The sequence below is a fragment of the Astyanax mexicanus genome, chromosome 7 (genome assembly GCF_023375975.1).
Source record: "Astyanax mexicanus isolate ESR-SI-001 chromosome 7, AstMex3_surface, whole genome shotgun sequence".
NCBI classification, from domain to species: domain Eukaryota; kingdom Metazoa; phylum Chordata; class Actinopteri; order Characiformes; family Acestrorhamphidae; genus Astyanax; species Astyanax mexicanus.
This window is the reverse complement of record NC_064414.1, coordinates 46,272,991-46,298,770: the sequence shown is the minus strand read 5'-3', so window position 1 is coordinate 46,298,770 and position 25,780 is coordinate 46,272,991. Positions and strand designations below refer to the sequence as shown.

The 25,780-nt window shown below is 38.7% G+C and overlaps 1 protein-coding gene across 6 annotated transcripts in view; it reads right to left on the bottom strand.

The window, feature by feature from the left end:
- Window positions 1-25,780, bottom strand: part of htt (huntingtin) — a 44,037-nt gene that overhangs the window by 10,703 nt on the left and 7,554 nt on the right. For 2 of the 6 annotated variants that reach the window (XM_015604698.3, XM_015604706.3), the window contains exons 10-57: window positions 24,836-24,880; window positions 24,379-24,456; window positions 23,078-23,652; window positions 22,280-22,403; window positions 21,982-22,100; window positions 20,909-21,020; window positions 19,744-19,881; window positions 19,406-19,564; window positions 18,723-18,820; window positions 17,935-18,074; window positions 17,709-17,772; window positions 17,417-17,517; window positions 16,977-17,123; window positions 16,726-16,846; window positions 15,640-15,785; window positions 15,380-15,537; window positions 14,691-14,893; window positions 14,193-14,319; window positions 13,782-13,906; window positions 13,504-13,614; window positions 13,262-13,339; window positions 12,908-13,131; window positions 12,662-12,740; window positions 12,300-12,461; window positions 12,094-12,149; window positions 11,733-11,881; window positions 11,272-11,408; window positions 11,020-11,136; window positions 10,672-10,794; window positions 10,341-10,591; window positions 10,117-10,259; window positions 9,619-9,829; window positions 9,208-9,349; window positions 8,840-9,019; window positions 8,103-8,279; window positions 7,651-7,727; window positions 7,417-7,555; window positions 6,438-6,560; window positions 6,087-6,303; window positions 5,300-5,445; window positions 4,035-4,212; window positions 3,829-3,918; window positions 3,513-3,697; window positions 2,003-2,129; window positions 1,800-1,903; window positions 1,114-1,271; window positions 272-411; window positions 29-111 (exon numbers count right to left, since the gene is read on the bottom strand). In XM_015604698.3, the coding sequence (XP_015460184.3) occupies window positions 29-111; window positions 272-411; window positions 1,114-1,271; window positions 1,800-1,903; window positions 2,003-2,129; window positions 3,513-3,697; window positions 3,829-3,918; window positions 4,035-4,212; window positions 5,300-5,445; window positions 6,087-6,303; window positions 6,438-6,560; window positions 7,417-7,555; window positions 7,651-7,727; window positions 8,103-8,279; window positions 8,840-9,019; window positions 9,208-9,349; window positions 9,619-9,829; window positions 10,117-10,259; window positions 10,341-10,591; window positions 10,672-10,794; window positions 11,020-11,136; window positions 11,272-11,408; window positions 11,733-11,881; window positions 12,094-12,149; window positions 12,300-12,461; window positions 12,662-12,740; window positions 12,908-13,131; window positions 13,262-13,339; window positions 13,504-13,614; window positions 13,782-13,906; window positions 14,193-14,319; window positions 14,691-14,893; window positions 15,380-15,537; window positions 15,640-15,785; window positions 16,726-16,846; window positions 16,977-17,123; window positions 17,417-17,517; window positions 17,709-17,772; window positions 17,935-18,074; window positions 18,723-18,820; window positions 19,406-19,564; window positions 19,744-19,881; window positions 20,909-21,020; window positions 21,982-22,100; window positions 22,280-22,403; window positions 23,078-23,652; window positions 24,379-24,456; window positions 24,836-24,880 (6,887 nt within the window). The remainder of the gene's footprint in view (window positions 1-28; window positions 112-271; window positions 412-1,113; window positions 1,272-1,799; window positions 1,904-2,002; window positions 2,130-3,512; window positions 3,698-3,828; window positions 3,919-4,034; window positions 4,213-5,299; window positions 5,446-6,086; window positions 6,304-6,437; window positions 6,561-7,416; window positions 7,556-7,650; window positions 7,728-8,102; window positions 8,280-8,839; window positions 9,020-9,207; window positions 9,350-9,618; window positions 9,830-10,116; window positions 10,260-10,340; window positions 10,592-10,671; window positions 10,795-11,019; window positions 11,137-11,271; window positions 11,409-11,732; window positions 11,882-12,093; window positions 12,150-12,299; window positions 12,462-12,661; window positions 12,741-12,907; window positions 13,132-13,261; window positions 13,340-13,503; window positions 13,615-13,781; window positions 13,907-14,192; window positions 14,320-14,690; window positions 14,894-15,379; window positions 15,538-15,639; window positions 15,786-16,725; window positions 16,847-16,976; window positions 17,124-17,416; window positions 17,518-17,708; window positions 17,773-17,934; window positions 18,075-18,722; window positions 18,821-19,405; window positions 19,565-19,743; window positions 19,882-20,908; window positions 21,021-21,981; window positions 22,101-22,279; window positions 22,404-23,077; window positions 23,653-24,378; window positions 24,457-24,835; window positions 24,881-25,780) is intronic. The other 4 variants (XM_007229495.4, XM_049481201.1, XM_015604700.3 and 1 more) reach the window with 3 other exon arrangements.

Genomic DNA, 25,780 nt, shown 5'->3' with positions numbered 1-25,780 from the left:
TCAGTATGCAGTTCTGGAGTTTTCTAACCTGGCCTAGTTTATAGTCCATGTTGCCCATTTCTCTTTCTGTGTTGATCTGCAGGAGGAGCTTCTCATGGCTGATTAGAGTGCCTGCACAGATACATAAGTATATATCCACACATTCAGTCCAGGTTCATCAAGGAAATATAGTCCCAGCAAGTAAAAATTAAAGCATGGATGGTGACAAAAATGCACCAGAGAACCTGAGTGTGTGTGTGTGTGTGTGTGTGGTTGCGTATATGTGCTTCACCTGCAGACGAAGAGGACAGAGACGGTACTGGGTCCCAAGCTTGGTAGGGAAAATGTGTGGCTATGTTGTCTCTTTTGGACACCATGGCCTGAATCTCTCTCTCCACCACACCTCTGATCACACTCAGCTTTCGCCCGAATCTGCAACCCGACACAAATAAAACACTGCGATATTGCAAACTGTGACTTGGCTTAACAGAGCAGAGCAAAGCAAAGCAGAGTGAGAGAGCACAGGCAAAACATTGCGGTGTTTAGACCTTTTGTCTCTTTTATCTAATTACATAATTACACAGCTGTCTCTTCATTGTTAGTTAAAGCCTTAAACATTTAGTTTGGCTTCTCTAAATTACTACTTGTAGAGACTTAAAGGCTTTAAATGCTGTGCTCTGTTTATGGCCATCCCAAACAAACAAAAAAGACAGAAGTCAATAACAATGACTGTAGAGAAAATAGGAAAATAATTAACGTAAAAAAAAAAGCTCAATTATGTTCATGCTTTTTTTGACTTCACAAAAAACCCTTAAGGGGGGGGGGCACATTCTGTATTATTCCTTTGTACAATAAAAAAGAAATTACTTTGCACAGAAAGAATACTGAATAATGAAGCAGGTAAAATAAATGTGAAACAAAAGGAGTACCTAAAATAGAGTGGAAAGGTCTATCAATCTATTACTGAAATAATTGGTTAGTTGAACCCCTAATGCTAGTTATTAATGATTTCAACATCATCAGTAACCAGTAGTAACTTATTTAAAGCATCAAGCCAAACAAATGTGACCAGTCAGATTCTGAAGGCTCAGAAGACATCAGGTACAGTTTCTGTTCGTGTGTAAGGAAACGCACCTGGTGTCGAGAGCTTTGAGGCTCTTGTTGCGTGGCTGCTGCTCCGGGCAGCTGACTGCAGGGTTCCCGGCTGCAGGCAAAGTCATGGCGCTCAGCACCAGAGAGGTGATTGCCTGTACGGCCAGAACGTTTATCTGAGTCCTCTCAAGATCCTCCTGCTACACACAAAAATAACAAATACACAAATAAACAGCTAGCAAAGGAACAACTCTGAGGCTTTTCGTGGGTAGCTGGTGTTTCTCAACCTTGGTGTGAGACTCAAGAACCTTTACCAAATGTCCCTAACTGAATGGACTTCTTACATAGTTTTGCAGTGGGCTTCAACTGTAAACCAACTGAACAAAAATCACCATGATAAAGCCAAGTCTTTCCCATGTTTTCCACTACAAGCAGCTGAATTAACTCCAGAGGCAGGTTATCATGGGATTTGTAGTTTCATCATCACATATCACCAGTAGCCCCCAGACACAGAATTAACTTCCGATTAGACTTTGCTTCTCAGGAATGAATAAATAAAATGATAGTAAACATTTAAGACATGACTAAATTACATTTAAGACATTGGATGGAAATCTAGCCATTTTTAAGTCATTGTGGGACCCAAAACATTTTAAGACTTTTTAAATACCATGGAGGACCCCAGTATAAGAGCACAGCAACAGAATCCACTGCAAGACTGCCATTACCTCTTGCTGGGTCTCCTCCTCTTGGTCCATAGTTATTGGCTGGGTGACCAGCACCCCCAATAGAGTGGCCCACGTCTCCTCAAACTGGGTCCTACTGCTCCAACCTGCAGTACATCAAAACACACACACATGAAGCTTCTGATAAGACACACATTCTAGACAAGACAATACATTATAAGCTACATCCTTTTTCTGTCTCATACCTAACGTGTTGATGCGGTAGAGGAATTCTCTGAAGACATCTTTCTCCTGGAGGAACTCAACAGGAATCTCAGGTAGTGATGTCCCAAACTCCCCACCACGTCTGGGGGACCAGCCCAACTTCCAGACCTGGCACAGAGACAAATATAAAATAAAATATGACTGAAGAAAGCATGGACGCTGTGATTCCACTACTATCCGTTATGTTTTATAAAAATGAAGCCAAAATTCTCCAATACATTGTCAAACTGGCAACCACAGCCTGCACACATGAGACTAGTGTAGAGCAGTATCTCATTACTGTAAGTGTGATATATCAACAGTAAAAGTGTACATCACGTATGCCACTAAATATAATAGACAGAAAGCGAGCAATGAAGGTCCAGCTGAGAGCCAAGGCTGCTAATTACTTAATCACTTCCCTTTCCAAGTTTAACCAAAGCTTTTTGTGATACAGCGGAGTAACCTATTAAAACTGATTTCTGGAAGGGAAATGGGTCCCACATTATAATAAGTGTCCCTAATATGAATAGCTCTTCAAGTTTCAGTTTTATTGGCCAAGCATACTTAACAAACACAAGGTATTTGACTTTGTTAGGTGTTGACTCTTTATACATTGAGCAAACAGACAATCATTATAATACACAAAATAATAACAAGAATATCCAAGACATATCACATGGCAAAGCAAACATAGAGTAAGTACACTGAAACAATAATAGTGTAAATGAAAATAGCCAAAATGGGGATAACTCAACAGTTCAGAAGCGTGATCGTCATGGGAAAGAAGCTATTTTTGTGTCCAGTTGTTTTTGTTCGCAGGGATCTGTAGCGCCTGCTTGTTTATGTAATTAGAACTGACATTAATACACAGGTGTAATTATGTAACCGGTACAACTGTAATAACTCTGTAACCACTTCACTGGTGGTTACCTGGATTTGCTAAGGACCAAATGGTTACTGTGTGTTCAGTCTCATATTCCCGCATGATTGCGCACAAAGAGTGAGCAGACCATATTAACCAACCAATTAACCACAGGCCTCATCCAACATTGGTACCAGCTTAATCTAAAATCGCTACCACAGCACTAGCATACTGGCGACAGGTTTTGTCCAGCATTGCTACTGGACTGATCACACATTAGTAACATGATGTCTCAGCTAGCAAATCAGGGAATCCCAATGCAAATAGGTCCTCTCACCAAACTGTTCTGTTAGTTAACCATGCTGAGAAAACCAGACCCAGCCCAGTGTGTAAACATTCTGTAAGCAGTCTAACTGTTGGAATTTGACACTGGGGATGGAAAGAAAGTTTACAAAAAGATGAAAAAAAGTGTTTGTTTTAGTATTGAATCCATTGAAATGGGTATGGGAAGAGCTATACATTATACTGCAACCTGCCAGAAGAGGCACTAGGGTTCATTTTTGAGAGATGTGCTGTTAATGGACGAATCAACAGCCTGTTTTACTTCTTTATCAGGATTACAGGCACACAAGCACAACAGCACTCACCAGTGGTGGGATACGTGTATAGCTGTTGACCAGAGGGAGTCTGGCCAGGCTGATTATGACATTACGAAGGGTTGGAGTGAGGAATGCTGGGATATTGCTGTTTCTATGGTGACCAAGAGAAAGAACACTCTGCAGGCTTTCCACCAGCTCAGCCATGATCTCACAACACTGCTGCTCACACACATCTGAAACAAAAACAATAAAACATAATATATTAAATTTAGCTCATATCAGTGTTTATCTGGAGAAAAAAAGGGTGTTTTATATCTGATCTTTTGGCACTTTAATTTAACATTTAACTGTATTCAAAGCTTACTGTCTGGTGCGGAGTCCACCTGGTCCTCCTCAGAGTCTGAGTGTGATTTCTTCTCTGGCTTCACAAGTTGGTCACCAGGACCAACAGCGACTGCATGACACACAGAGACACAAACATATTAAACATATTAAAACAAACTAAAGTCGGCAGGTAAACCATAAATTTGTTGTTGGTTGTTGTCCACCCTCCTTCGCACAAACACACACCTGAGTAAATGAGCAGCTGGATGCAGTGGATAATGGAGCAGGTGTGAGTGAGGTAGGCACGAGAGGCAAAGTGTGTCCAGACTGCGGGCTGCTGTAGGGCCAGACAGAGGCAGGACAGACTGATCTGCACATCCACACTGAGAGGTAGCCGGTCCTGCAGCAAACGCCATGCCACAAGCTATGAACACAGATGAAGAGATAAAATAAAGAAAATAGTCATTCAGAGAATGGAAACAAGCACACTGCACACATTTATTTTCAATAGGGTTGGATAATAGAACGGCATTATTTTATACTTCAGATTTTAAAAATGACAATGGCATCGCCAAATAAGGACAATGCGACAATCTAATACGAGAAGAGTGACAGGGCATCTTATGATAAAACATTAACCAATGGTAACAATATCACAATACTATGATTCTGCAATATTTTATATATTACAAGCCAGTTCTCTCCAATACCTCACAACATCTGTGTTACTGAAGAGAATAAAATATTCCTAAATAAGCAAATATCAAGGTTTAAAAAAAATAATAATAAGAGACCACTTAAAAATAATGAGTTTCTTTGATTTTACCAAATTGAAAACTTCTGGAATATAATTAAGTGGAAGATGGATGATCACAAGCCATCAAATCAAGCTGAACTGCTTGAATTTTTGCACTAGGAGCGGCATAAAGTTATCCAAAAACAGCGTGTAAGACTGGTGGAGGAGAACATGCCAATATGCATGAAAACTGAATTAAAAACCAGGGTTATTCCACCAAATATTGATTTCTAAACTCTTAAAACTTCTTTGCATTAACTGAGGTCTGAAAGCTCTGCATCTTTTTTGTTATTTTAGCCATTTCTTATTTTCTGCAAATAAATGCTCTAAATGACAATATTTTTTGGAATTTGGGAGAAACGTTGTCTGTAGTTTATAGAACAAAACAACAATGTTTATTTTACTCAAACATATAATTATGAATAGCAAAATCAGAGAAACTGATTCAGTAACTGAAGTCTCTTATTTTTTTCCAGAGCTGTATATATTTTATTCAATAATTTATTGTAAATTTTAAAAAAGATGATATTGTGATATATAAACGCAAGACCAACAACACTACTTGTGCAGCTAATGCAGCAACAATATTTTAGAGACAATATTATAAATGTAACATGTCTATACTGCCAGCCCTACCTAAATTAGCAACAATGAATACAATTCTAATGTCAGTTCAATAAGCACAATTTAAAAGTATAAGTATAATATGACTGACCTCTATGGCGATGGTGCTGAAGGAGGTGATGAGGTGCTCTGCAGCAGGAGGAATCTGCAGAGCAGTGGGCAGTTTTGGCAGAGCCAGCAGGTACTGACTCAATGCTGCACACACACTCAGCACTGTCTGATAAAACCCAGGCTCTCCTGTAACACAAAAATAGAACACACCAGCTTTATTATACAAATAGTTCTACAGGTATATACTGCTACATATTGTCAGCATCATGCAAAAATGTATTATGTTTATTTTTGTTGTTTTAACTTTTTTGACAATGTGAATGTACAAGATTATTGTGACAGAAACAAAATAGAACATTGTACCGTGTAGTAATTACTCACTCTGGTGCAAGATGTTGAGCTAGATGAAGCATAATTATAGGTGGCTACACACTACACAATGCAAGAATGGAGAGGCTGCTGTGTATGCATGGTAAATTGTAGCTGTTTCTGGACTGAACCGCACATTCACTTTCTATAGGTGGATGCATGTTAACATCAAAAATATTTAAAGCTGTCTGAGCTTTTGTGACACACTCAGAACCATTTATCAGAACCGTTATTGTTTCCTTTTAACAAACATGTTAATGAAGATGTAATTATGATGCTGCATTAGCCTCCACAGTGTACGCACCATAATGCCCTAAAGTCTTAAAATAAGACTGTTTAAAGTGAAAACAATGTAATACAAAGGTTAACTTTAATGAGAAAACCCTTTATCATAAAATTGGCTCCTAAATCACATAAAATAATATCTTGTTTGTTCATACAGTCTTGCTTAAACTTACCATATACACTGCTGAGTGCATTCCAGTAGGAGGAGTCTATACTGGGTTGGGAGGAGTGTAGAAGAGGCTGATGAGGGGAGGGGAGGAGAGCTGTGATGCTAGTCAACTCTTCAAAGATCACATGGAGGGAGGTCTCAAAAAGAACTGCCCCTTGATCTCTGCGCAGTCTCTGCAGGCCAACACTCAAACATGGAGCCAACAGACACGGGTTAAAGTCCTGAGAGGAAACAGAAAGGAAGATACAGAGACAGACATCAGAAGTATGCATGATCATTATTAATATATTTGCTAAGTCTAGCACAAGAGTTTTATTTATTTTGTTTTGAGGACAAAAGTGTGCATGCTAAATACCTTGCAGGACATGATGGCATTTAGGTCAGCCTGGGGTAGTTTGGTTAGCAGGTCTGTGGTCTCATATAGAGCTCCTTCACCTCTCAAACAACACTGGGATTTCACCAGAGCAGCGTACCACTCCTGTGACACAGACATATAAAAATACATTGTAAGAATCAATAATAACTTTAGAATAATAACTTCAAATATACTGAGAAGTACTGTGACATGACCGAAGATATTACGAAAAAAAAAAAAAAAAAAAAAAAAAAAAAAAAAAAATAATAATAATAATAATAATATATATATATATATATATATATATATATATATATATATATATATATATATATATATATATATGTATTGGTTTTCGTAATATCTGAAGGAGGTGATGAGTATATGAACACACACACACACATATACATATATACATACATACATATATATACATATATATATATATATATATACATATATATATATATATATATATATATATGTATATATATATACATATATACATACATATATATATATATATATATATACACACATACATATATATATATATATATATATTTTTTTTTTTTTTTTTCTTCATATACTCTACTTTTAAAAACATACTACAATGTGTGTAATCATGTGACTCTGCCCTGTTCAGTTTGCCACAAAGAGAAATAACAAAAAAAAATTAATAAACATAATAAATAAAAAGATAACTGGGCTAAAATGTTCATTTAATCATGATTCTGATCTAAAATCATATTGTCCAGCTCTGGAATGGATCCGATTTTATTGTCCTTACTATTGTGCATGTAGTACTAAATCCAGTGAGGGACAGAGAAAGTGTCATATTTGCAAATAACAACAACAATGGCAGCATCATATATCTTATTTAAATAAAAAACTCTAAATAAAGAATGAGTTTCTTTGCTAGCACTTTTATACATCAAAACGTTATTCTGACATAACAGAGCTTGTCCTATAACCTCACCTTACTGGCTACAACACTCTCAGGGGGTGGGGGTGGGTCCCCATCCAGTGGGTGTGAGGTAATGGGAGGAGAGGGGCTTGTGGTTTCTTCAGCAACAGTGATTCGGAACCTGTCCAGCAGGGAGTAGAACCTCTGATGCCTGAGGAGGGAAGAAGGACAACATTACATGAGTACAGATGTCCAGAGCTGGCAGTCTGAAGCAGGAAACTAGACACCAGCTCTTAGAAACACTACCTCTGAGCTAGGCCACTCGTCTGGAGGTACTCTTGGATCCTGTCCAGCTCCTCCACTGGAAGCTGAGCTATACTATTCTGTACAGGATGAAGAGAAAGAAAATTGTTTTCATACATAATCAAATCTCACAAATAAGTTGCTCACAAACTTACAACAATGTTTGCATTTAAATAAGGACAATTGGATTAAAAAAGACAAAAAAATCCAGCTTTAAACAGTATATGTTGAGCTGTACAACTCAAAAGCATAGCAATAACTGGAAAAGTTAGAAGGCATTGCTTTTGGCACGGTAGACATATAAACACATCTATTATAGACATTTTAGTACTACTCAAACCTGCTACTTAAGAGTTATAAAGCATAAATGTGCGTGTACTATGCATACACAGTCAAAATGAATGCAATCTATAATGCAAAATTCTTTGGAACATCTGTATGCGAGTGCTTCTAACCTGTAAAGTCTCAGCGAGCAGCATCTCCACACGCCTACAAGCTAGCGTGTCCACCATGCGAGCCAGCACACGGAAGGGTGTGTTCAGCAACTTGTCCACGTAAAGCATTAGGAGCGCTCCAGACTGACTCAAGTGAATCCCCTCCAGACACTGAAGAGTCTTCTTCAGCATCACCGGCTACAGATAAACACAGAGAAAGTTGAAGAAACATTTGTGTAACATACAGACAATTACTGCATAGGTCACTGTGCAACTGTGTGTATGCACATTTGTATATAACAGGCAGATTTTGTATTTGTTGTCTAATGCAGAGTATTTATTGTTTCTCAGATGGGGGATTTATACAGTGATTTAGTAATAGTAATAAAAAACTAAACAGCATTAAATATACACACTAAAGAAATGTTCAGATTGTCAGTATCCTTTAACCACTGAAAATATGTCACAGTATAAAATACACACCATCTTATCTATAAAACCTTAGTAAATTTGCTAGCTACCATCAGAGATTGAAACAAAACATAAAATGATTAACTGTCTCTTACCAATCTTTACAAGTAAACTATTTAATAAAAATCAATACAAATGTTTTGATACAGTATTGCAAAACTATATCAATATTTTCTTTCACAACTAGTTAAAAAGCACACAAGACATGGTGTCACAGTGGTGTTTGATAGCCTAAATGAAGAAGCAACTGTCTGCTGTGTTTGTGAATGGATAAGTGTGTCACATACTGTCGTGAGATTGTCACAGCGGGACTGGATGGCCTGGATGAAAAGCCCGCTGGCCGCAGAGTTGCGGTGCACTGCACTAATGAAGTCTTGCACCGGCGGCTCATGGGACAGACTGATCAGATCTCTCACATGATTCACTGTCAACCAGGTCAGATGCTCTGAATCATGAAGGTTCTGACACTGAAAAAAGTTAAGAGAGAGAAAGAGGAAGAGACAAGTACAAGTTAACAGTCACAAAACAGAACAAAGAGTAAGTCACAACTGGAAAGACTTCAGCGTCCAGTGAAAACCAACAAATAAGTCACCATTAGACTGAAGCCTTCCTAAAATAATATGCACTTTTGTACTCTTGTACAAACAAGTCTTACCACATAGTCACAGAAAAGGATGAGTGCTCCTCTGCGAACAATCTCTCTGTTGCACATGGCCAGCTTCCCCTCCGGCCTCTCCATCTCTCCCTCTCCAGATGAGTGAGGACTAAGCAGCTTGGTGCTAGACAGGCTGTGCCTCCTCGAAAAAAATAGAGGGAGAGAGAAAATAAATGGGTCTTAATGGGTAATTAAGGCAATTTATTTTAGGGCAATTTACAGACACTTTAGAGACAAAGACAATTCACCCAATCCCACAAGATATTGCAGAGGAAAGACAAAGTATATTTATTATTGAATATACTGTGTTTGTGGCATTCAATGAATCTTATCTTAATGAATCAAAAATATAATAAGATTAATAAAAGGAGCTCTTTTTGAAAGACTAAAAAGCATAAACAAGCAGCATACCTGGGTGTTTGGTGCACTTCAGACCACCATGTGTAGTTCGTGTAGTTGATTATGAGTAACACCTGGCACCAGAGCAGCACCAGGGAGGGGTGTGTGGTAATGAGCTGCAGCACCAGGCCGTTAAGCCCCTCCAGAGGGTAGAAACTATTCCCCTCACCCCCCTCCGCCTTCAGCAGACGGCTGCCTGCAGCCGTGATGCGGCGGAACATTCCTGCAGGCCAGGCAGAATAAGTATAGTTTAATGATAATTTAATAAGTAATAATTGTTTAATCTGAGATGTGTTGCAGAGTCACAGACGGCTAAATGCATAAGAATAAACACGCCCCTCTATGTAGAAAACTCTGGTGTGTAGGAATACACTGTAGTCAATGCGTTGACTCAATGCAGGAGTATAAACCAGCCTTAAGCCATAATCCAATGATCTATTCTTAAATAAACACAGAGCATCTTATTAGAGTGTAGTATTAACATCTTAGTTCCTGTGTGTCTAAGATTACCTGATTTGAAGATGTGGATGAGACACATGAGGAGAGTGCCTAACTGCTGGCAGTAGAAAGTGTGCTGCTGTTCAGTCATATCAACTTTCACCTGCTTACTAGAGATATCATCCAACAACACTCCAACCAACTGCAAGAGGAACCTGAAAGAGAAACGGATAAAGAGACAACAGAAAGTGATAAACTGTTAAGAACAATTTTCTTAAAACGGTGGCAGCACTTACCTGGCAAATGTCTCTTCTGGTGGGAAGCACTGTGGTTCTCCACTAGTCTCTAACGCAGCACTGGGAGGGGCAGGAGAGGTTGTGGGATCATCACTGTGAAGTTGGCGGATGGTGGAGCAGGACAGAAGGTATGGAGACAGAGAGAGCTCCTGAACACGGGACAGAATGATGTCCTCTGTAGACTGTGAAATCAGCACGCGAAGAATCGCCAGAATCCCAGAGACCCACAGCTGAACTGTGCCAACAGATGCCTACAGCAAAAGCAGAACAGCATTAAAAGAGTCAGATCTCGAACGTTTAAAACAAGTCAAACATGAAGTATCATTCTTACCATTGTAGAAGGCGTGACAAACATGCTCTTCAGCAGCATGTCCACTGGTCTCAGGGAAGATGGAGCTACAGTCTCAAACAGTGTGTTCAGTACTCCCAATGCTTCAGGGGAATCCAGGTGCATCTGAAATTTTTACAAACATTAGTGCACAAAATTAGTGCGGGGTATTTCATAAAGTTTTCTCAGCTATTCAGGCAACAGAGAGGGTAGAACTACCTAATATAAAGATACCTAATGTCTTCTATTAACGGGCAAGCTACATTCCAGGTTTACACTATTTGGAAAATTATGCATGCTCTGCGTCTTGCATTCAGACTAGAACATTCAGAAAACATTATTTTTTCTCACCTGCTGTTTCCCAATCATGGGCAAAATGATATCAGCAATCTGTCGTGAAAGCCTCTTCCATTTATCTTCATTCTCTTTGTGACACTGCTGCAGCACCAGGATAAACATCTCCAAGACCTACACACATGCAAATTATACAAGAAATAAGATTTACTTCAGTATACCAATCCAGCTAACCAGCAATAGGTAGTGTTAGTGTAGTACTTAGTGCAAACATAGTGTGCAAACATAGATGGGCACATTTTGCTGTACCTGGTGATGCTGTATAAGTCGCAGGAGCATAGACACCACCACCTCTTTCTGGGTCTCCAGCTCTTTGCCTGCATCAGCCTTATTGGAGCCCCGAAGCACAAAAAGATCATGCACGATAGGCTGTAGTGCAGGTATTGCTGAGGGGAGGGGGGGGGGGGGGGAGGTTATAAATAAATATATAAATATAAAATAAATATAAATAAAATATAAATATATATAAATAAAAATAAATATAAATATAAAATTTATATAAATATAAACAGGTTATAAATAATCCTTATGAGGACTTCAACAAATATTAATATTCTTACACTGTATATTATTATTCTTTTTTAGTAATAACGTTTAATAAACTAACAACCTAACTGATTTACGTGTTCATGAGTTGCACATTATAAGATACCCTTGTAAGAGCTGGAATGTGACAAGGAAACTTGGTTGTTTGAGTTTGTGTTACATACCATGGGTAACTGCTTTTCTGCCACTAGCCATGATGCCGTCACAGAGCTGAATAATCTTTGGAATGCTGATGATCTGTTTGGAGTGATACCGCTCGTACGACAACAGAACCAGGAAGAAGAAAATATTGGGAATGATTGCCTTGGAATCCCTGTATTGAGAGAAAAAAAGAGATAAGAACGTTATACTGGCACTGTCTAAAATAGTAGGCAATGGATGTGCTGGATAAAAGCCACTTTTTAACTACTAGCAGTTTTAAATTGTCACAGTACAACACATATGGTCACTGTAAATTCCCAGTTGATGAAAAATTCCAACATTTCCTTTTGTGTAATGTGTATTCGATCAGTTATGATAACTCACCTGAACTGCCCCACCTCAATGTACTCAAACTGTTTCAGCACAAAGCCAATGAAGACCTGAAACACATAATTTAGAGCACATTAACCCATTGCTTTCAAAAGATACTTATAAACTGAAAGCACATTAATAATTAGAATGTATTTGTTACTGTTCAGAAACAGTCCTAACAGCGAAGTTCACTATGTGTGAAAAGCTGTGTCGCTCACCTGGTCTGAATCAAGCAAGCAGTAGTTGACTCGGAGCTGAACCAGCTGGGCGAGCAGGTCCAGCACTTGCCTCTGAAGGGCCACAGAGGTGCTGGTGGTGTACTGCTTCAGTGCTTTAATCACCAGAGGCTCGAACAGACGGATGTGGTTGTGGATAGCATTCTAAAACATATAGAAGATGTGAATTAAGTCCACTATATATATTATTAATAACATTTTTAGCATATAAACATGGCTTTCATATTATAGATAAATCTCATCAAATAAAATAAAGATGTATTTCACATTAAAAAAAAATAGCAGTAGCTTAATGATTGTAAATGTAAGTCTTAATCAATTTTACACTCAAGAGGCTACTTTACCTTGTCTCCTCGATGGCGTGTTACATTGGTAATACTTGACCTCAGCTGATTGGACACTTTCTGCATTACATCAAACCACCTGCAAAAAAAAGGTTGAGTCCATGCTTATTACAAAACAGGAGTTTTAACCTAAAACTAAACTTTGATACTGTGTGTTTAAGACTCAAGGCATTATTGTAAAACATATTTAATAAAAATATATTTTCTTGCATGCATAATATCTAAAGTATATGCCCATTTACTTACCCTGAAGCATCTTGCTCTTGTTCAGCTTGCACCATGTTCCTTAAACTGGCATCTGCGAGAGCCTGTGTAAAGTGTGTGTAAGGTGCCATGAAGCAGTAGTGGTAGAGACCTGGTCTCAGGCTGGAGGAACCCAGGCGTAGGGCCTTACCCTGAGACCGACACTGATGGGAGCTGGTTCCATCATATTGGGAGGCCAGGTTGGTCCCAAATAGGGTCTTCAGCAGCTAATGGGAAAGGAGCAGCACACACCACAACTAAGCACAATTCAAATTTCAACATTTAACATGAATCCATGTTCATTAAAACCACTGGTTAAATAAATATTTTTAGTGCTAATGCACTGTTGTGACAAACCTGTTGGACACACACTGTGGACAGTGTGGGTTCCCGTGAAAAACAGGACTTAAGGTAGCCCAGGATTTCCTCCACACACTGAGAGAGAAAGATAAAGTGTGAACGTTTGATTTCTTAATGTATGATTCTGAATGATACCAACATTATATTTGATAGCTGTTTAACTTAGAACCACTTTTAAGAAACGTAATCACATAAAAAAGCAACACTTTAATTACTCTAATAAAACAGCACAGTCATACTTTGCCAATGTCGTGCAGAGTGGCCAGCTCCAGCAGCTGACATAGAACATCAAGGGCTGAACGCAGGAAGCCACCAAACTTTTCATTGCTGTTGTGAAGGTCCAGTGTGACCTTAAATCCACAAAGTAAGAAAGCACCTTAATTTAAATGGATCGCCAAGAAAAATAATGCAATACATAAAGCATTTAGTACATTTTAAACAGAGTTGAGTAACAATAAGAAGAACTGCAGATAAATAATGTTACAAAAAAAAGTGTGTTTAATAAAGGCAGACTAACTTTATAGTTGGCATGAGTGGCTTTAAGCACATCATACAGCTTCAGGTACGGAGGCAGATGGTAGAAGCTGCCCATTGAGGTGGACTTGTTCACTGGAGCAGTGCCCGTGCTGTCTGCTTGTCTGCCTGTTTAAAGAGAGAAAAGCATATTTGAGCATATTGAGTTCATGATTCATATAAACTGTTCTTGCATATGTTTAACATCACATCTCAGTATGCACTATTTGGCCTGCCATCTTTAAACACTTGTTCTACAGGCAGAAGTAAAATTAAGAAAAAAAACTAGGCAAATAACCCTGAAACAATTTTTTTTTATTGATTGTATTTATCTGACTCATAACAGAGATCCCCACAAATAATGTAACTAAATTGAAACAAATAATTTTTAGCAGTGAAAATCAGTCAGATTTACCTGTATTGGTCTCTCCTCCTTTCTTTGGGCTCATGGGTGTGGTGCTGGGTTCAGAGGCTTCCTTCTCTTTGCCCTTCCGCCTGATTGGACTCAAAGATGGTGTGTTGGCCAAAGAGGGCAAAGAAGCCTGGGGAGGGACACATTTAGCATTTTAACAAATAATTCACAGATTGTATATTAAAGTTTGTTACAATCACCCCAGTTGTAATCAAACAGGATTTTTTTTCTCATTAGAATTAAGGTTCAGTCCACAGTGACTATGCTGCATATACATCATATATAGGGCAAAACAACAGCTCCTCCTGTGCACTTTTTTGTTTAGTAGAATTACAATAATGGCCTCTTGGTTTACAGACCTGACTAGCTACTGCTATGTTAAAAAGTGATGTGTATGCCAGACACAAACATACTGTCTTTAAGAAGAATATAAATTAAATCCTTAATTTGGACTGGGTCATCTGAAAGTTTTAAATCTTTAGCACTCTATGAGTCTCTTACTTTGACAGCAGGACCCGGGGAAGTGTCATCCAGCACATGTGCACAGATGTTGAGAATCTTCAGTAGGTGAGAAAACAGCTGTTCCACCATAGCGACCAAGCAGCGATCACTGAGTGCAGGCCAGGGCTCCTCCTGTTTAGATGGAGCTGAGCTGGACTCCTCGTCACCAGACCAAGGACTCTTCATGCACTTTGGAGCAGCAGCTTTAGTTTCAGATTGGACAGATAATAACAGAACAGAGGTGAGACGAGACGCAGAATACAGAAAATAAGGTAAAATACACAAAAAAGTCTGAGTTAAACTATTTATCACATGGATAATACATTTTACATGTTACTTTTAAGTAGGAAATTAAATTAGATTAAAAGATATAGATGTATCTAGTTCTATAAATAGTTCAGGAAATTACACTATGCTTTCAAAACACACCAAAGCTAAAATAAATCAACTAAGGACATCAATTATATTAGATAAAGATAAAAGCAAATTAGATATCATCAGTTCTGACTGCAGTATAAATATGGCTTATTAAAACCACACAGAATTACAATTACTGCCAAATGCAGCAATAAGACTGAATAATTCTGATATTCACTGAAGCTTATATAGCAAAACTGTTTCAAATAGCAAAGCACAATGCAAAAATGGATTCAGCTAAATGATGATAACTGCATGAACCAGTTTCTCACCAGCAAGTAGGTTTCCAGACAGTATCAAGGCGTCCTGATGGGCAGAAAGGTCCAGTGGGAACCAGGCCGAAGAGAGCAGCGACAGCACCATGCTGGTCACGCCCACAGTCAGTGTCCTGCGGCTTTCCTCACTGCTGCCAGACTGGGACTGAGACAGACTACAGCAAGAAGATGGAGAGGGGAGATCACACTATTTTACATTATGCAATAACTTAATTTTTTAGGGCAAAATATTTAAAAAAATAAATGTTTGTACGCACCTAAAAGACCGTCCACGACCGCGGTACTGGCTGGAGCGGTTGGAGTGGAATACTGGGGAGCTGACAAAGCCACAGTGCCATCCTGTGCTCCAGGTGCACACTGGGAAAGTGGAGGACAGTAGACACAGGGCCTCACAGCAACCAAACTGGAAGACAATTCACGGAACATAAGCATTTTTATGCAACTACTGAAGTTTAATAAGATGTGCTGTCAAGACTAAGAAATGTCTTATTCACAGATTAGCGCAACTCAACATATTAATTTGAGCAATACATTTTGTTAGGTTGTAATTACACTAATGTCAAGGTACTGTAGTTTGTGTCTCTGGTCCAAATCAGGTGATGAGTTTGTTTAGCTGGGGTTCTTCACCCACTCCACTTGCTTTGTTTTCACACCAGCACAAAGCACACAAGCGAGCATGTTCTCTCCTCTGATTGGTCAGAGCTGACTGGCGCAGGAGCAAGAAGATAATAACTAGAAGTTTCTGGGTTCCAAACCAGTATGTGAACTGCTTTAACACTGAATGCAGACATATTGTTGCTGCGCTTTCAAACACAGTGTTTTTAATGGGAGGTCTGTGCAGTAAGCAGAGTTGCTTGGGCAGTTAGCGCTGCTCTTACTACGTTCAGTGGCAAAACAGCATTTGTTCATAGCTCTACTAATTATATGGCTAATATATCAGGTTAAACTGCACCTGAACAGCAGTTTAGCTCAAAAATAAGGTGCATATTTGGTATTCGGGTCAGATCGAGACCGGATCACATTCTCACCACAAGCAAAATGCTCCAGAGGTTGTTTGGAAACGGACCGAGCCACCTCCTCTCACAGGTCTCAGAACAGTTATATTAGTCTGCACTTGAGTGCGATTACTGTTTTCACATCTGCTCAAATGAACCGCACTAAGGGTACAAATGAACCAGAGTCCATTTTAACCAAACAGTGCTGTGAAAACCCACTTAAACGACTACCATCTTCTGATGTTACTATTGAAACAAATCACAGTTCCTATTCCTGTTGTGAAACTGAAGCTGAAAGTTATGAAAGTATAAAGGAAATAAAGTGAAGATCAGAAATGCCAAACTTACAGTCAGAGCTTTGGAAGTGGAAGAGGTAAGAGCATGAGAAATCGTAGTGATGACCCGAGACAGGTTGTTCTCCACAGTAATGTCCGACACACTCTGTGACAGATTGTAACCTCGATATGTCCTGTTAAAAAGCAAGTTGCTTTAGATGCTTAACTTTAAGCAGATCCAAAATACTGGTAGTAAGAATAGAATGACATTGCTCGTTAAAGTGCAATATAATATTTTGAAATTTATGAAAAAATATTATTCACCTCGTGATTGTGCTGACAGTAAACTGGGAGGGAGGCTGGGTCTCATGCATTAGAAGCTGCAAGTACACACTGCTCTGGTCCCGAGCGATAGCCACCACTGGATCAGCCTGAGCCTGGTCACAGGCATAAAACAACCTGGACACGAGTCTGGACACACAAAAAAAAGAAAGTCAGAGGAAAATGCAATAGAGCACTTGGTGGCAGCTTTTTATGCTGAGTAATTACTGGAATTTTAAATAGCATCAGGAGCGCCAAATGAAATTTATGTCAGCCGATGTCTTACTCCTAGAAAACACTCCAAAAACCGTTTTTGCTTTGACATTACACTCTGTATAGTATTTACTCCATTTACAATAAAGTCTACACAGAAAAGTAATGCCCAATTATATGTTACTAACACTACTTATGTCAGTAAGATGTGAATATATGTATCTGAATACCTGCTAATGGTAGAAGCGGCAACATGTCGAACTCGCGGGTCATCATCTCCCAACAGGTAAAGCACTACATCATGTATTACTCTGTCCTGCAGACGCAACAACTAAAAGAGAAAAATGGGACACAGGGATGATGTTTTAATGTGTTCAACAGTGTGAATAATTATATATATATATATATATATATATATATATATATATATATATATATATATATATATATATATAATTATATATTATATATATATATTATATATATTTATATATATATAAAAAACAGCTTGGCGGTTCTTACCTTAGTGTAGTGATGTTCTCCTTTGTGCAGCTTCTCAGTTTTCCCCTCCAGAAAACAGACTAGCCTGTCAAGAAAATGCATTAAGTGAGGCAGAGCGCTGGGAAATACAACGGTGACTGCATTGTGCAGTTACATTTTGACTCAAAAAAGGTATGTGTCAGGCTATACCGTAGGGTACAGTGCAGATGCAAATGAATACGCATAAATGTCTTCAGTTTAATTTTACCGAAAGTCCACCTCAGCCAGGGTTTCCAAAAGCTCAGTACGGACCAGCCAGTAGGAGCAATCCTTCAGGGTTAGGAGGTTGATAATGAGCTGCAGACCCAATTCACTGAGGCTGCTGCTGCACAGAGCCATGATACAATGCTGAAAGAAGAAATCAAATTTATTTGTATAGCGGTTTATACAACTGATGTCACAAAGCAGCTTCACAGAAATGTAATGGCAGGACAGAGAATCAGGCAAAACACTGAACATACAATACAATACAAAACCTGCAGTGAGTGCAGAGGCAAGAAAAAACTACCTCAGAGGTGGAGGAGGGAGAAACCTCACACCCTACCACTGGTCAAACAGCTCTTAAATGAATGTAAAGACCCATTACAAATCCACACAGGTCTAATATACTCAGGTGTATAGCAACATCATTAATGAAAGCAGATCAAATTCATGTTAATTTGGATGTAATCCATAGTGTAGAGTGAGCAACTAATCCGAAGCATGTTGAAAAAATGGGATTATGGGCAGCTGATCTGTGGTGGGTGATGTGGAAAGGCTGATTTAAAGACGAGGCAGGGATAGAGCACTTGACAGAGATCTCTTCTGTTTTAATCTCAGATTATTATTTTATCAGAGATGAACTATATATGTACTCATTTTCACTCACTACATCTTAAAGTCATCTTAATACTGTTTTAACTAACGTAAATGAATAATAAGTTGAGACAATCTGTCAAAAGTGCTATTCAATATCTTTATTGTACTGTGTTACAATACTGTGTGTGCAATACATACCCTCACAGCTGAGCAGGCCATCTTGCATGTCACAGAGGACTCATCCTTCAGACTACGCTGCAGCAAGGGCACAAAGTCCTCCAGAGACAAAGGGTTTCCTAAAATAGGGTACAGCAAGAGCATAAGAGCAGTTCCATTCCTAAAAACATATACATAACTCATTTTACAATGTCTGTGAGAAATCCTATCATAATTATGAATTCAGAATTGATTTTCTTTAAAAAAGAAAACATAATGAAGATTTCACTTAAATTATAATAATGCTAAAACCAATAAGGGTGCATTCAGTACAATAGTTTTTCCCTGATAATTTCTATTCTAACTGCACAATATCAAAATGACATTGCATTTTTTCTTTGGCAAAATACATATAAAACAAACTTTTTTTTTTAAACCAGGTTTCACTAAAACTCAGTGATCCAACATAAAATTACAAAATATTACTACCTGTGCATCTGATAGCATAGTGAAATAAAGAAAACTGGGCGCATATGATGTGCCTCTAGTAATATATATATAAATTGTTATATAAAGAAAAATAAATAAATACTAATTTAACATAGCACAAGACTTTAAACATCCTGTGATCTGCCTATTATATTTATGCACATTTTGATAGTGAAAATGCTAAAGTAATATATTCCACAGCTCTAATATCTATATTCATAAAATCCAAGTCTCACCAGTCATGCTGTGGATGCTGGAGAGCCACGGCTCGATGCTGAAGCGAGTCTTGAGCAGAATGGCCTGGATCAAAGCTCCACAGAGTATGGCTGTAGCTCCTCTGATCTGAGGGTCCCCGTGCTCGATGTAGTGCAGGACGTCTCTGATGTACTGTTGCTCTGTTTAAACAAACACAGTGTTACATACTAACTGACAGAAATTATAGCACTGGAATGCTTATGATGCAGTTCGCACATTTTACAGCCATACAAAGTATAACAGATAGATCTATGTAGATTTACTTTTTTTTAGAGGCCAAGTAAACTTTTTGATTAGTCACGACCAGCTACTGACTTACCATCTGGCTGTTGTCCGTCTAGAGGCTCCAGGTAGAGTTTATTAAAAAAAGCTTCAGGGAGATGAGCTGCCGCTGCTCCTACACAACTAACAGCTAAGGCCTTCACGCTCACACGCACCTCTTTATCAGGAACCAGCCCTGGAAAGCAGAAACACATAGCAGACAAAACACAAAGTGTGGTCAAATATCATGTATTTCTACTTCTTTGTCACAGCCCACTTACAATTCACAACTGCAGCCCGTAGTTTTAATGGTTCATCTGGGAAAACTAGAAATGATTTCAGTTCACAGTATTCAGTGTTTTTCCTTTTTTCTTTATTTAATTTATTTTCTACATTGTATATTAATAAAAACAATTATAGATATTAGGGGTGTGCCATATCGTATCATACACAATAATATCGTCAAATGTTTTAAATATCGTGAAAAATATAAAATATAAATATACAATTTTGTTGTAACTACATCAAGTTTTTACTTAGAATCTAAAATATACAACAGATTCTGGTTTGTTTAACAATTTTGTTTACAAAATAATTCCACGTGTTTCTGTATAGCTTTAATTTCTTCAATAGTGAATTTACAGTTAAAAAAATGATAAAAAGAAAGAACAAATTAAATGAGAATGTAATCTTTCTTATTTTGGCCCTGGATCCTAAATGTTCTTCATTTTAGGAGGGTATAGTCTTAAAAAGAAGAGAGCCATAGACGATGCATTGGAGAACATGGTTCTGTGAGGCTGACCAGAACAATAATTTTCTGATGAATGAAGAGTAGTTTTGAACACACATACTCCTAAAAGGCAGACTCCTTTAGGCAGATAAATGAATCAAATTAAATCAAATTCAATTTATTTGACAAGTGATGTCACAAGCGGCTTTACAGAAATGTGATCACAGGACAAGGGAATCAGGCAAGAGACAAGTCAGTTCTGCTGTGTCTGTAACCATAAAATAAGCTTGTATGTTACCCTTACAAAGCAGAAGTCTTTAATTGGTTGCCCTGCTACCCTGCATGTGCCTTAAAAGCCCCATCTTTGCATGCTTTTCATCGATCCCTTTTCCCCCCAAATGTGCTGAGAGAGTGAGAGACCTGCTGATTTTGAGTGTGTATGCACTGTAAGATTCAAAAAAAGGGAGCAAGAAAGAGAGGAAAACTTCCTTACCATTTCTGTGGCCGGTGAGCAGAAAGGAAGCAGACAACAGCCGGACACAGTGGATCAGGGGTGTCTCCGCTGGGTCAGTATAGTGGCCAATCTCTCCTTTAATCCTAGACGGCTACACCACATAAAAGCAGACAATACCACACACACTTAACACTGTTGTCTTCAAAACACACAAAATTATATGCAAAGTTTAAGGGTGAAACTGTAAGCAAATAAGCAGCAGCTTGCTTCTGCTGTACCACAGAGTACAGTGTTTTTTTTTTTTTTTTTTTTAAGCACATCAATGACGTATTATATTCTGAGCATTTCTGAACTTTGAGTATTTTATTGTATTGTGATAAATTTTTAATTGTGATAAATCATATGAATCTCTGAATATACAGCTCTGGGAAAAAAATCCAAATAAAAATAGTCATTAAGAGCATTTATCTGCACAAAATGAGAAATGGCTGAAATAATAAAAAGATGCAGAGCTTTTAGACCTCAAATAATACAAAGAAAACAATTTCATATTAATGAAGATTTAATAGTTCAGAAATCATGTTCTCCTCCACCAGTTTTACACACTGCTTTTGGAAAACTTTATGCCACTCCTTGTGCAAATATTCCAACAAATGATTTCGATTTGATGGCTTGTGATCATCCATTTTCCTCTTAATTATATTCCAGAGGTTTTCAATTTGATAAAATCAAAGAAACACATCAATAAAATTCTCTTGTATTTTTTTTCCAGAGCTGTATTCTGAATTTCATCAGCGCTTAAAAATGCCCACTGACCAACTGCATATTTGTTTACAGTGTAATTAGTTCTGTTTAAATGGTGCAGCACATTTTGAATTAATATTACTATTTCTCTCCGTGTAAAACTAAGATGAAAACTATTGGTGTACTGTGAAAAATTCTTTTAATATCGTGATACAACATTTTTTTACTATACCACACAGTTCTACATGAACGAGCGTCAATTAATTGAGAATGACATGGGCTAGAAGAAAGCTTGCATTGCACTGGCACACCAAACAGAGAACCCTGTAAATTTGTAAGCATGTTAAAGCAGTTTTATACATTCTCACCTTATTATCGAGGTCTGGAGGCTCCAGAACCTCATCCTTTGGTATAAAGCGATCCACGCTGCTGTCGGAAGCTTGTCTGTTGTGACCTTTTCCCTCCAGCAGGTGAGGCTTACTCAGTGCTGACACACGCAAAAACAAACACAGAAGATAAATCCTCTACTAAATTCTGCATTCAAGGTTAGAATATAAAAATCACTCTTATTCTGTAATGAAAGTAAAAACAAATATAACAGCTTGACATCCTTTTTACACAACACTGGGAAAGCATGTGTGCAGCATGTGTGAGGGTGGTACATACCCAGCACAGACCCAGAGAAAGACTCCAGAGCTTCACCAGGAGCTCCAGCCACTCCCTCGTCTTCCTCTTCCTGCAGAGTGCCAATCTGCATCCCTGAGTACTGACTCTCACTGCCATCCAACACCTACACATCACACCCATTCAATAAAGAGCACACACGCACATATGAAGAGTCACAGAGACACACACATACACAGCCACAAACCCATGCAAGGAAGAAATATACACACAAGAAAGACACATACACAAACACAAAAACAGTTGTGCATGCATTAGGACATGGGTTCATTTTAGGATTAAATTTTACTCATCAAACACACAAAGGCATCAGAGCACTAATAGGAAGGAATTAAAATATTGAGCAAATATACAGAGACATAAATACTTCTCAACATTCATTCCTGTCTAAACCGAAAGCCAGAAACCTGAAGACACAGAATTACTCAAACTCAAAAAACACTTGGACATGCTTTATAAAATGTACTAAACAAGAAACCCCCAAAATAGGAGCGATCACCACCATGCTTCTAACTGGAGGCCACTTCTCACTGAAGCAGGTGCCAGAATTTCTATAGAGGGGGTCAAGAAAGACGAAAGGCTACAAGTAGAGATAATGCGGGTCAGAGGGGGATATCTTTCCTCAGATGCATCTGACCGACATTACAGGTCGAGAGGGTCTTTGGGCAAACTGAGATTAGGAGCGTGCATGTGGGAAGGAGGCTGATAGAAAGAGGATGGGCTCAGATGGGAGAGTTGGGAAAATTTAAGATAGGCCTTACAACCCTGCTCCTTGCTGACCTTGTCACTACTGCTAGCGTAGGAGACGGCAGAACAGGTGGAAGAAGAAGAAGATATGGAAGAGGAGGAGGAAGAGGAGGAGGAGGGCCTGAAGGATGAAGAGGCCTCGCTGTCAGAGTGGGAGGGAGTGTCCGGGCCCTCGGTGAGAGTTGGGGAGGGCGGTGAATGGCTCCGGTTACGCCTGCCAGTGCCGGGGACACTTACGAGCTCGGCGCAGTCCGAGGGCGTCACGGCGGAGTCCGGCCCCTCCGTGGTGGTCTGGGAGCTGTCGCTGGGTGGCGAGGACAATGTCGGCCGCGCTGAAGCCGGATTGGACTCGGTGACCAGGTCACCGGAGGCGCCGATGGCTCCGGCAGTGCCGCTTGAACTGCGGCTCAACATGTCCTCCTCGTCTTCCTCATCTGGGGTGTCAGGCCCACCACCCTGTTCCGTGGACGCGCTCAGGTCCACTGAATCGCCCGGCTGCAGAGTACGCTGGGAAGAACGTGGCTGCTCGGTGATGATGTCAGCCGGACCGAGGGAGGACACACCAGAGGAGGAGGGGGCATCGCTGGAGCTTTCTCCACCCACAGAGGCTGAAGGAGCAAGAGATTTAACAAAATAAACTAAGCAATCACTTTATGCTCAAAAGTACATATGCTCAAAATACATTTTTAATACTGCACTTCAATATTCTTCCACATGCAGTGGGGTGATAACTGATCATTTACACATACAAGTGCAAAATATCAATCTCTTTTGTGTGCCATATTTGTTTTAATTGCTTTGTCTTTATTTAAGCATTGCCTGTTACCCTACAGAAAATGAGAAAAAAAAAACACTGCACCTGGTTATAGGCTACACAAAGGGAACTTTGTGAAAGACTTCTAAAAAAATCACAACACTGAATGAGAGAGTATGTGCTAACAAAACAACTAAACGAGAGGACAAGCTAGTCCAGAAAAACGAGAAAACGCAGTACATAGATTTTTTTTTTGCCATGTGAACAGCAAAGTGTGACTTGTGTGCAGAAAATAGCCATTCATATTAATTAAGTAATACTGTAAGCCTGTCTATCTGATAAATATATGGTAAGTAAAACATAATTGAAACTGGATAATAATACATCACTTGCAGATTATTTTAAATATTGAACAGTACATAAATATTTTTCCTTATGTAGGATTTAATTTCTTTCTTTTTCAGTCTTTTTCAAATGAATAATTGTTAATTATTTATTAATAAATAAATAGTTTGTGTCCTATAATCTATCAAAATGATAGACTAGATTAGAGCGATCCTTTTAAATTGATCTGACTCACCTGAAAAAGACCCTGTGGTGACCTCTGCCCTCTCCGGGTCATCCTCCAGACCTTCTTCTTCCCCTGACAGAATCTTCCCTGAAATTTGTACAGCACACAGATGACAAATTGTTCTACAGAGATAAAGTGAATATAACAATACAGAATATACAAAACATGGCTGTAAAACTGAGTCAACTAAATTTTTACATTTATATAAATTACTACAGTATATCACTGTAATCACCTGATTAACAATTCTCATTAAAAATTGCACACAGTCACCAATACACTATTGTTTATTGTGCAGCAGGAATGATTAAGAATGAACAAGGCCATCAGCGGGGTTAAGGAATATGGATTTTCTTTTTTTAATTTTGCATAAAACTCTCAGGGTATCATGCACAGAACAGTATTAGCCTGTGAGGATAAGGGGTTATAGGTGTTAAAAAGGTTAAGATGTTAGACAGGATGTCACCTTTCTGCTTTCTGAGGATGAGAGGACTGGATGTTGACCCTCCAGCTGGTCACAGGAAACAGGAAGTGACGAGAGCAGAAAAAGCCCCAAGAAACCCAAGAAAACGGGATTCGACAATTTGGATAAAAGGTTAGTGCAAGAGATATAAAGCAGGAGAGGAGTGAAAAAAGCATGAGTGATTATTAAAGAGAACTTCAAGAATTATAGATAAATTAATTGCAAATGATCAAACCATTCCCATGCAAGTTGTAAAGCATGTGTACAAAAGTAAAGAAAAGCTGTAAGGAATTCTTAAAAAGTTTCATTTTAAAAATGATTTAAAGAACAATTTAGTTAGTGTAGTTAATTCGTACCAGGGATACAAAACAACTGTTTTAAGAGGGGTGTACAGTTCGGTTTCCACATTTCAGGACTCACATAAACTACAGATTAATTGTCAACGTTTAAACATAACTTTCACACAACAGTGCAGTTACAGTGCATAGCAGACTAAAAAAATAATCTTTACTGCATCCTGTCATCATCATCTACGTGGTGGAGTCTCAGGCGAGTTGCTTTGCCAGGTGTTGTGATGAATTTTAGCTCTATGTCAGAATCCGACTCCCTTCACATACACACGCCCTCCCACAGCAGAATGAGTTAAAAAAGATTTTCCTTAGATTGATTTACTTTCTGTTTATATGCAAGGGTTAATCTACCGTTACAGTAAATAAATACATTTCCAGTCTAAGCATGACATGCCTGCACACCAAGGGGTGTCAGACATGTTCAAAGACTGTCTCAACTTTTGCCGAACCATTTAGAAAAGTGTTTCACACTCCTGACGAACCGGACCGTGGTTCAGTAGATCCTGACCACCTCTTTTGGTTGCACGAAACTCTTTAGTTATTGGTCTTTGACCATGGTTCATTCAATCTTTCACACAGCCACTTTGGTTCAGATCCA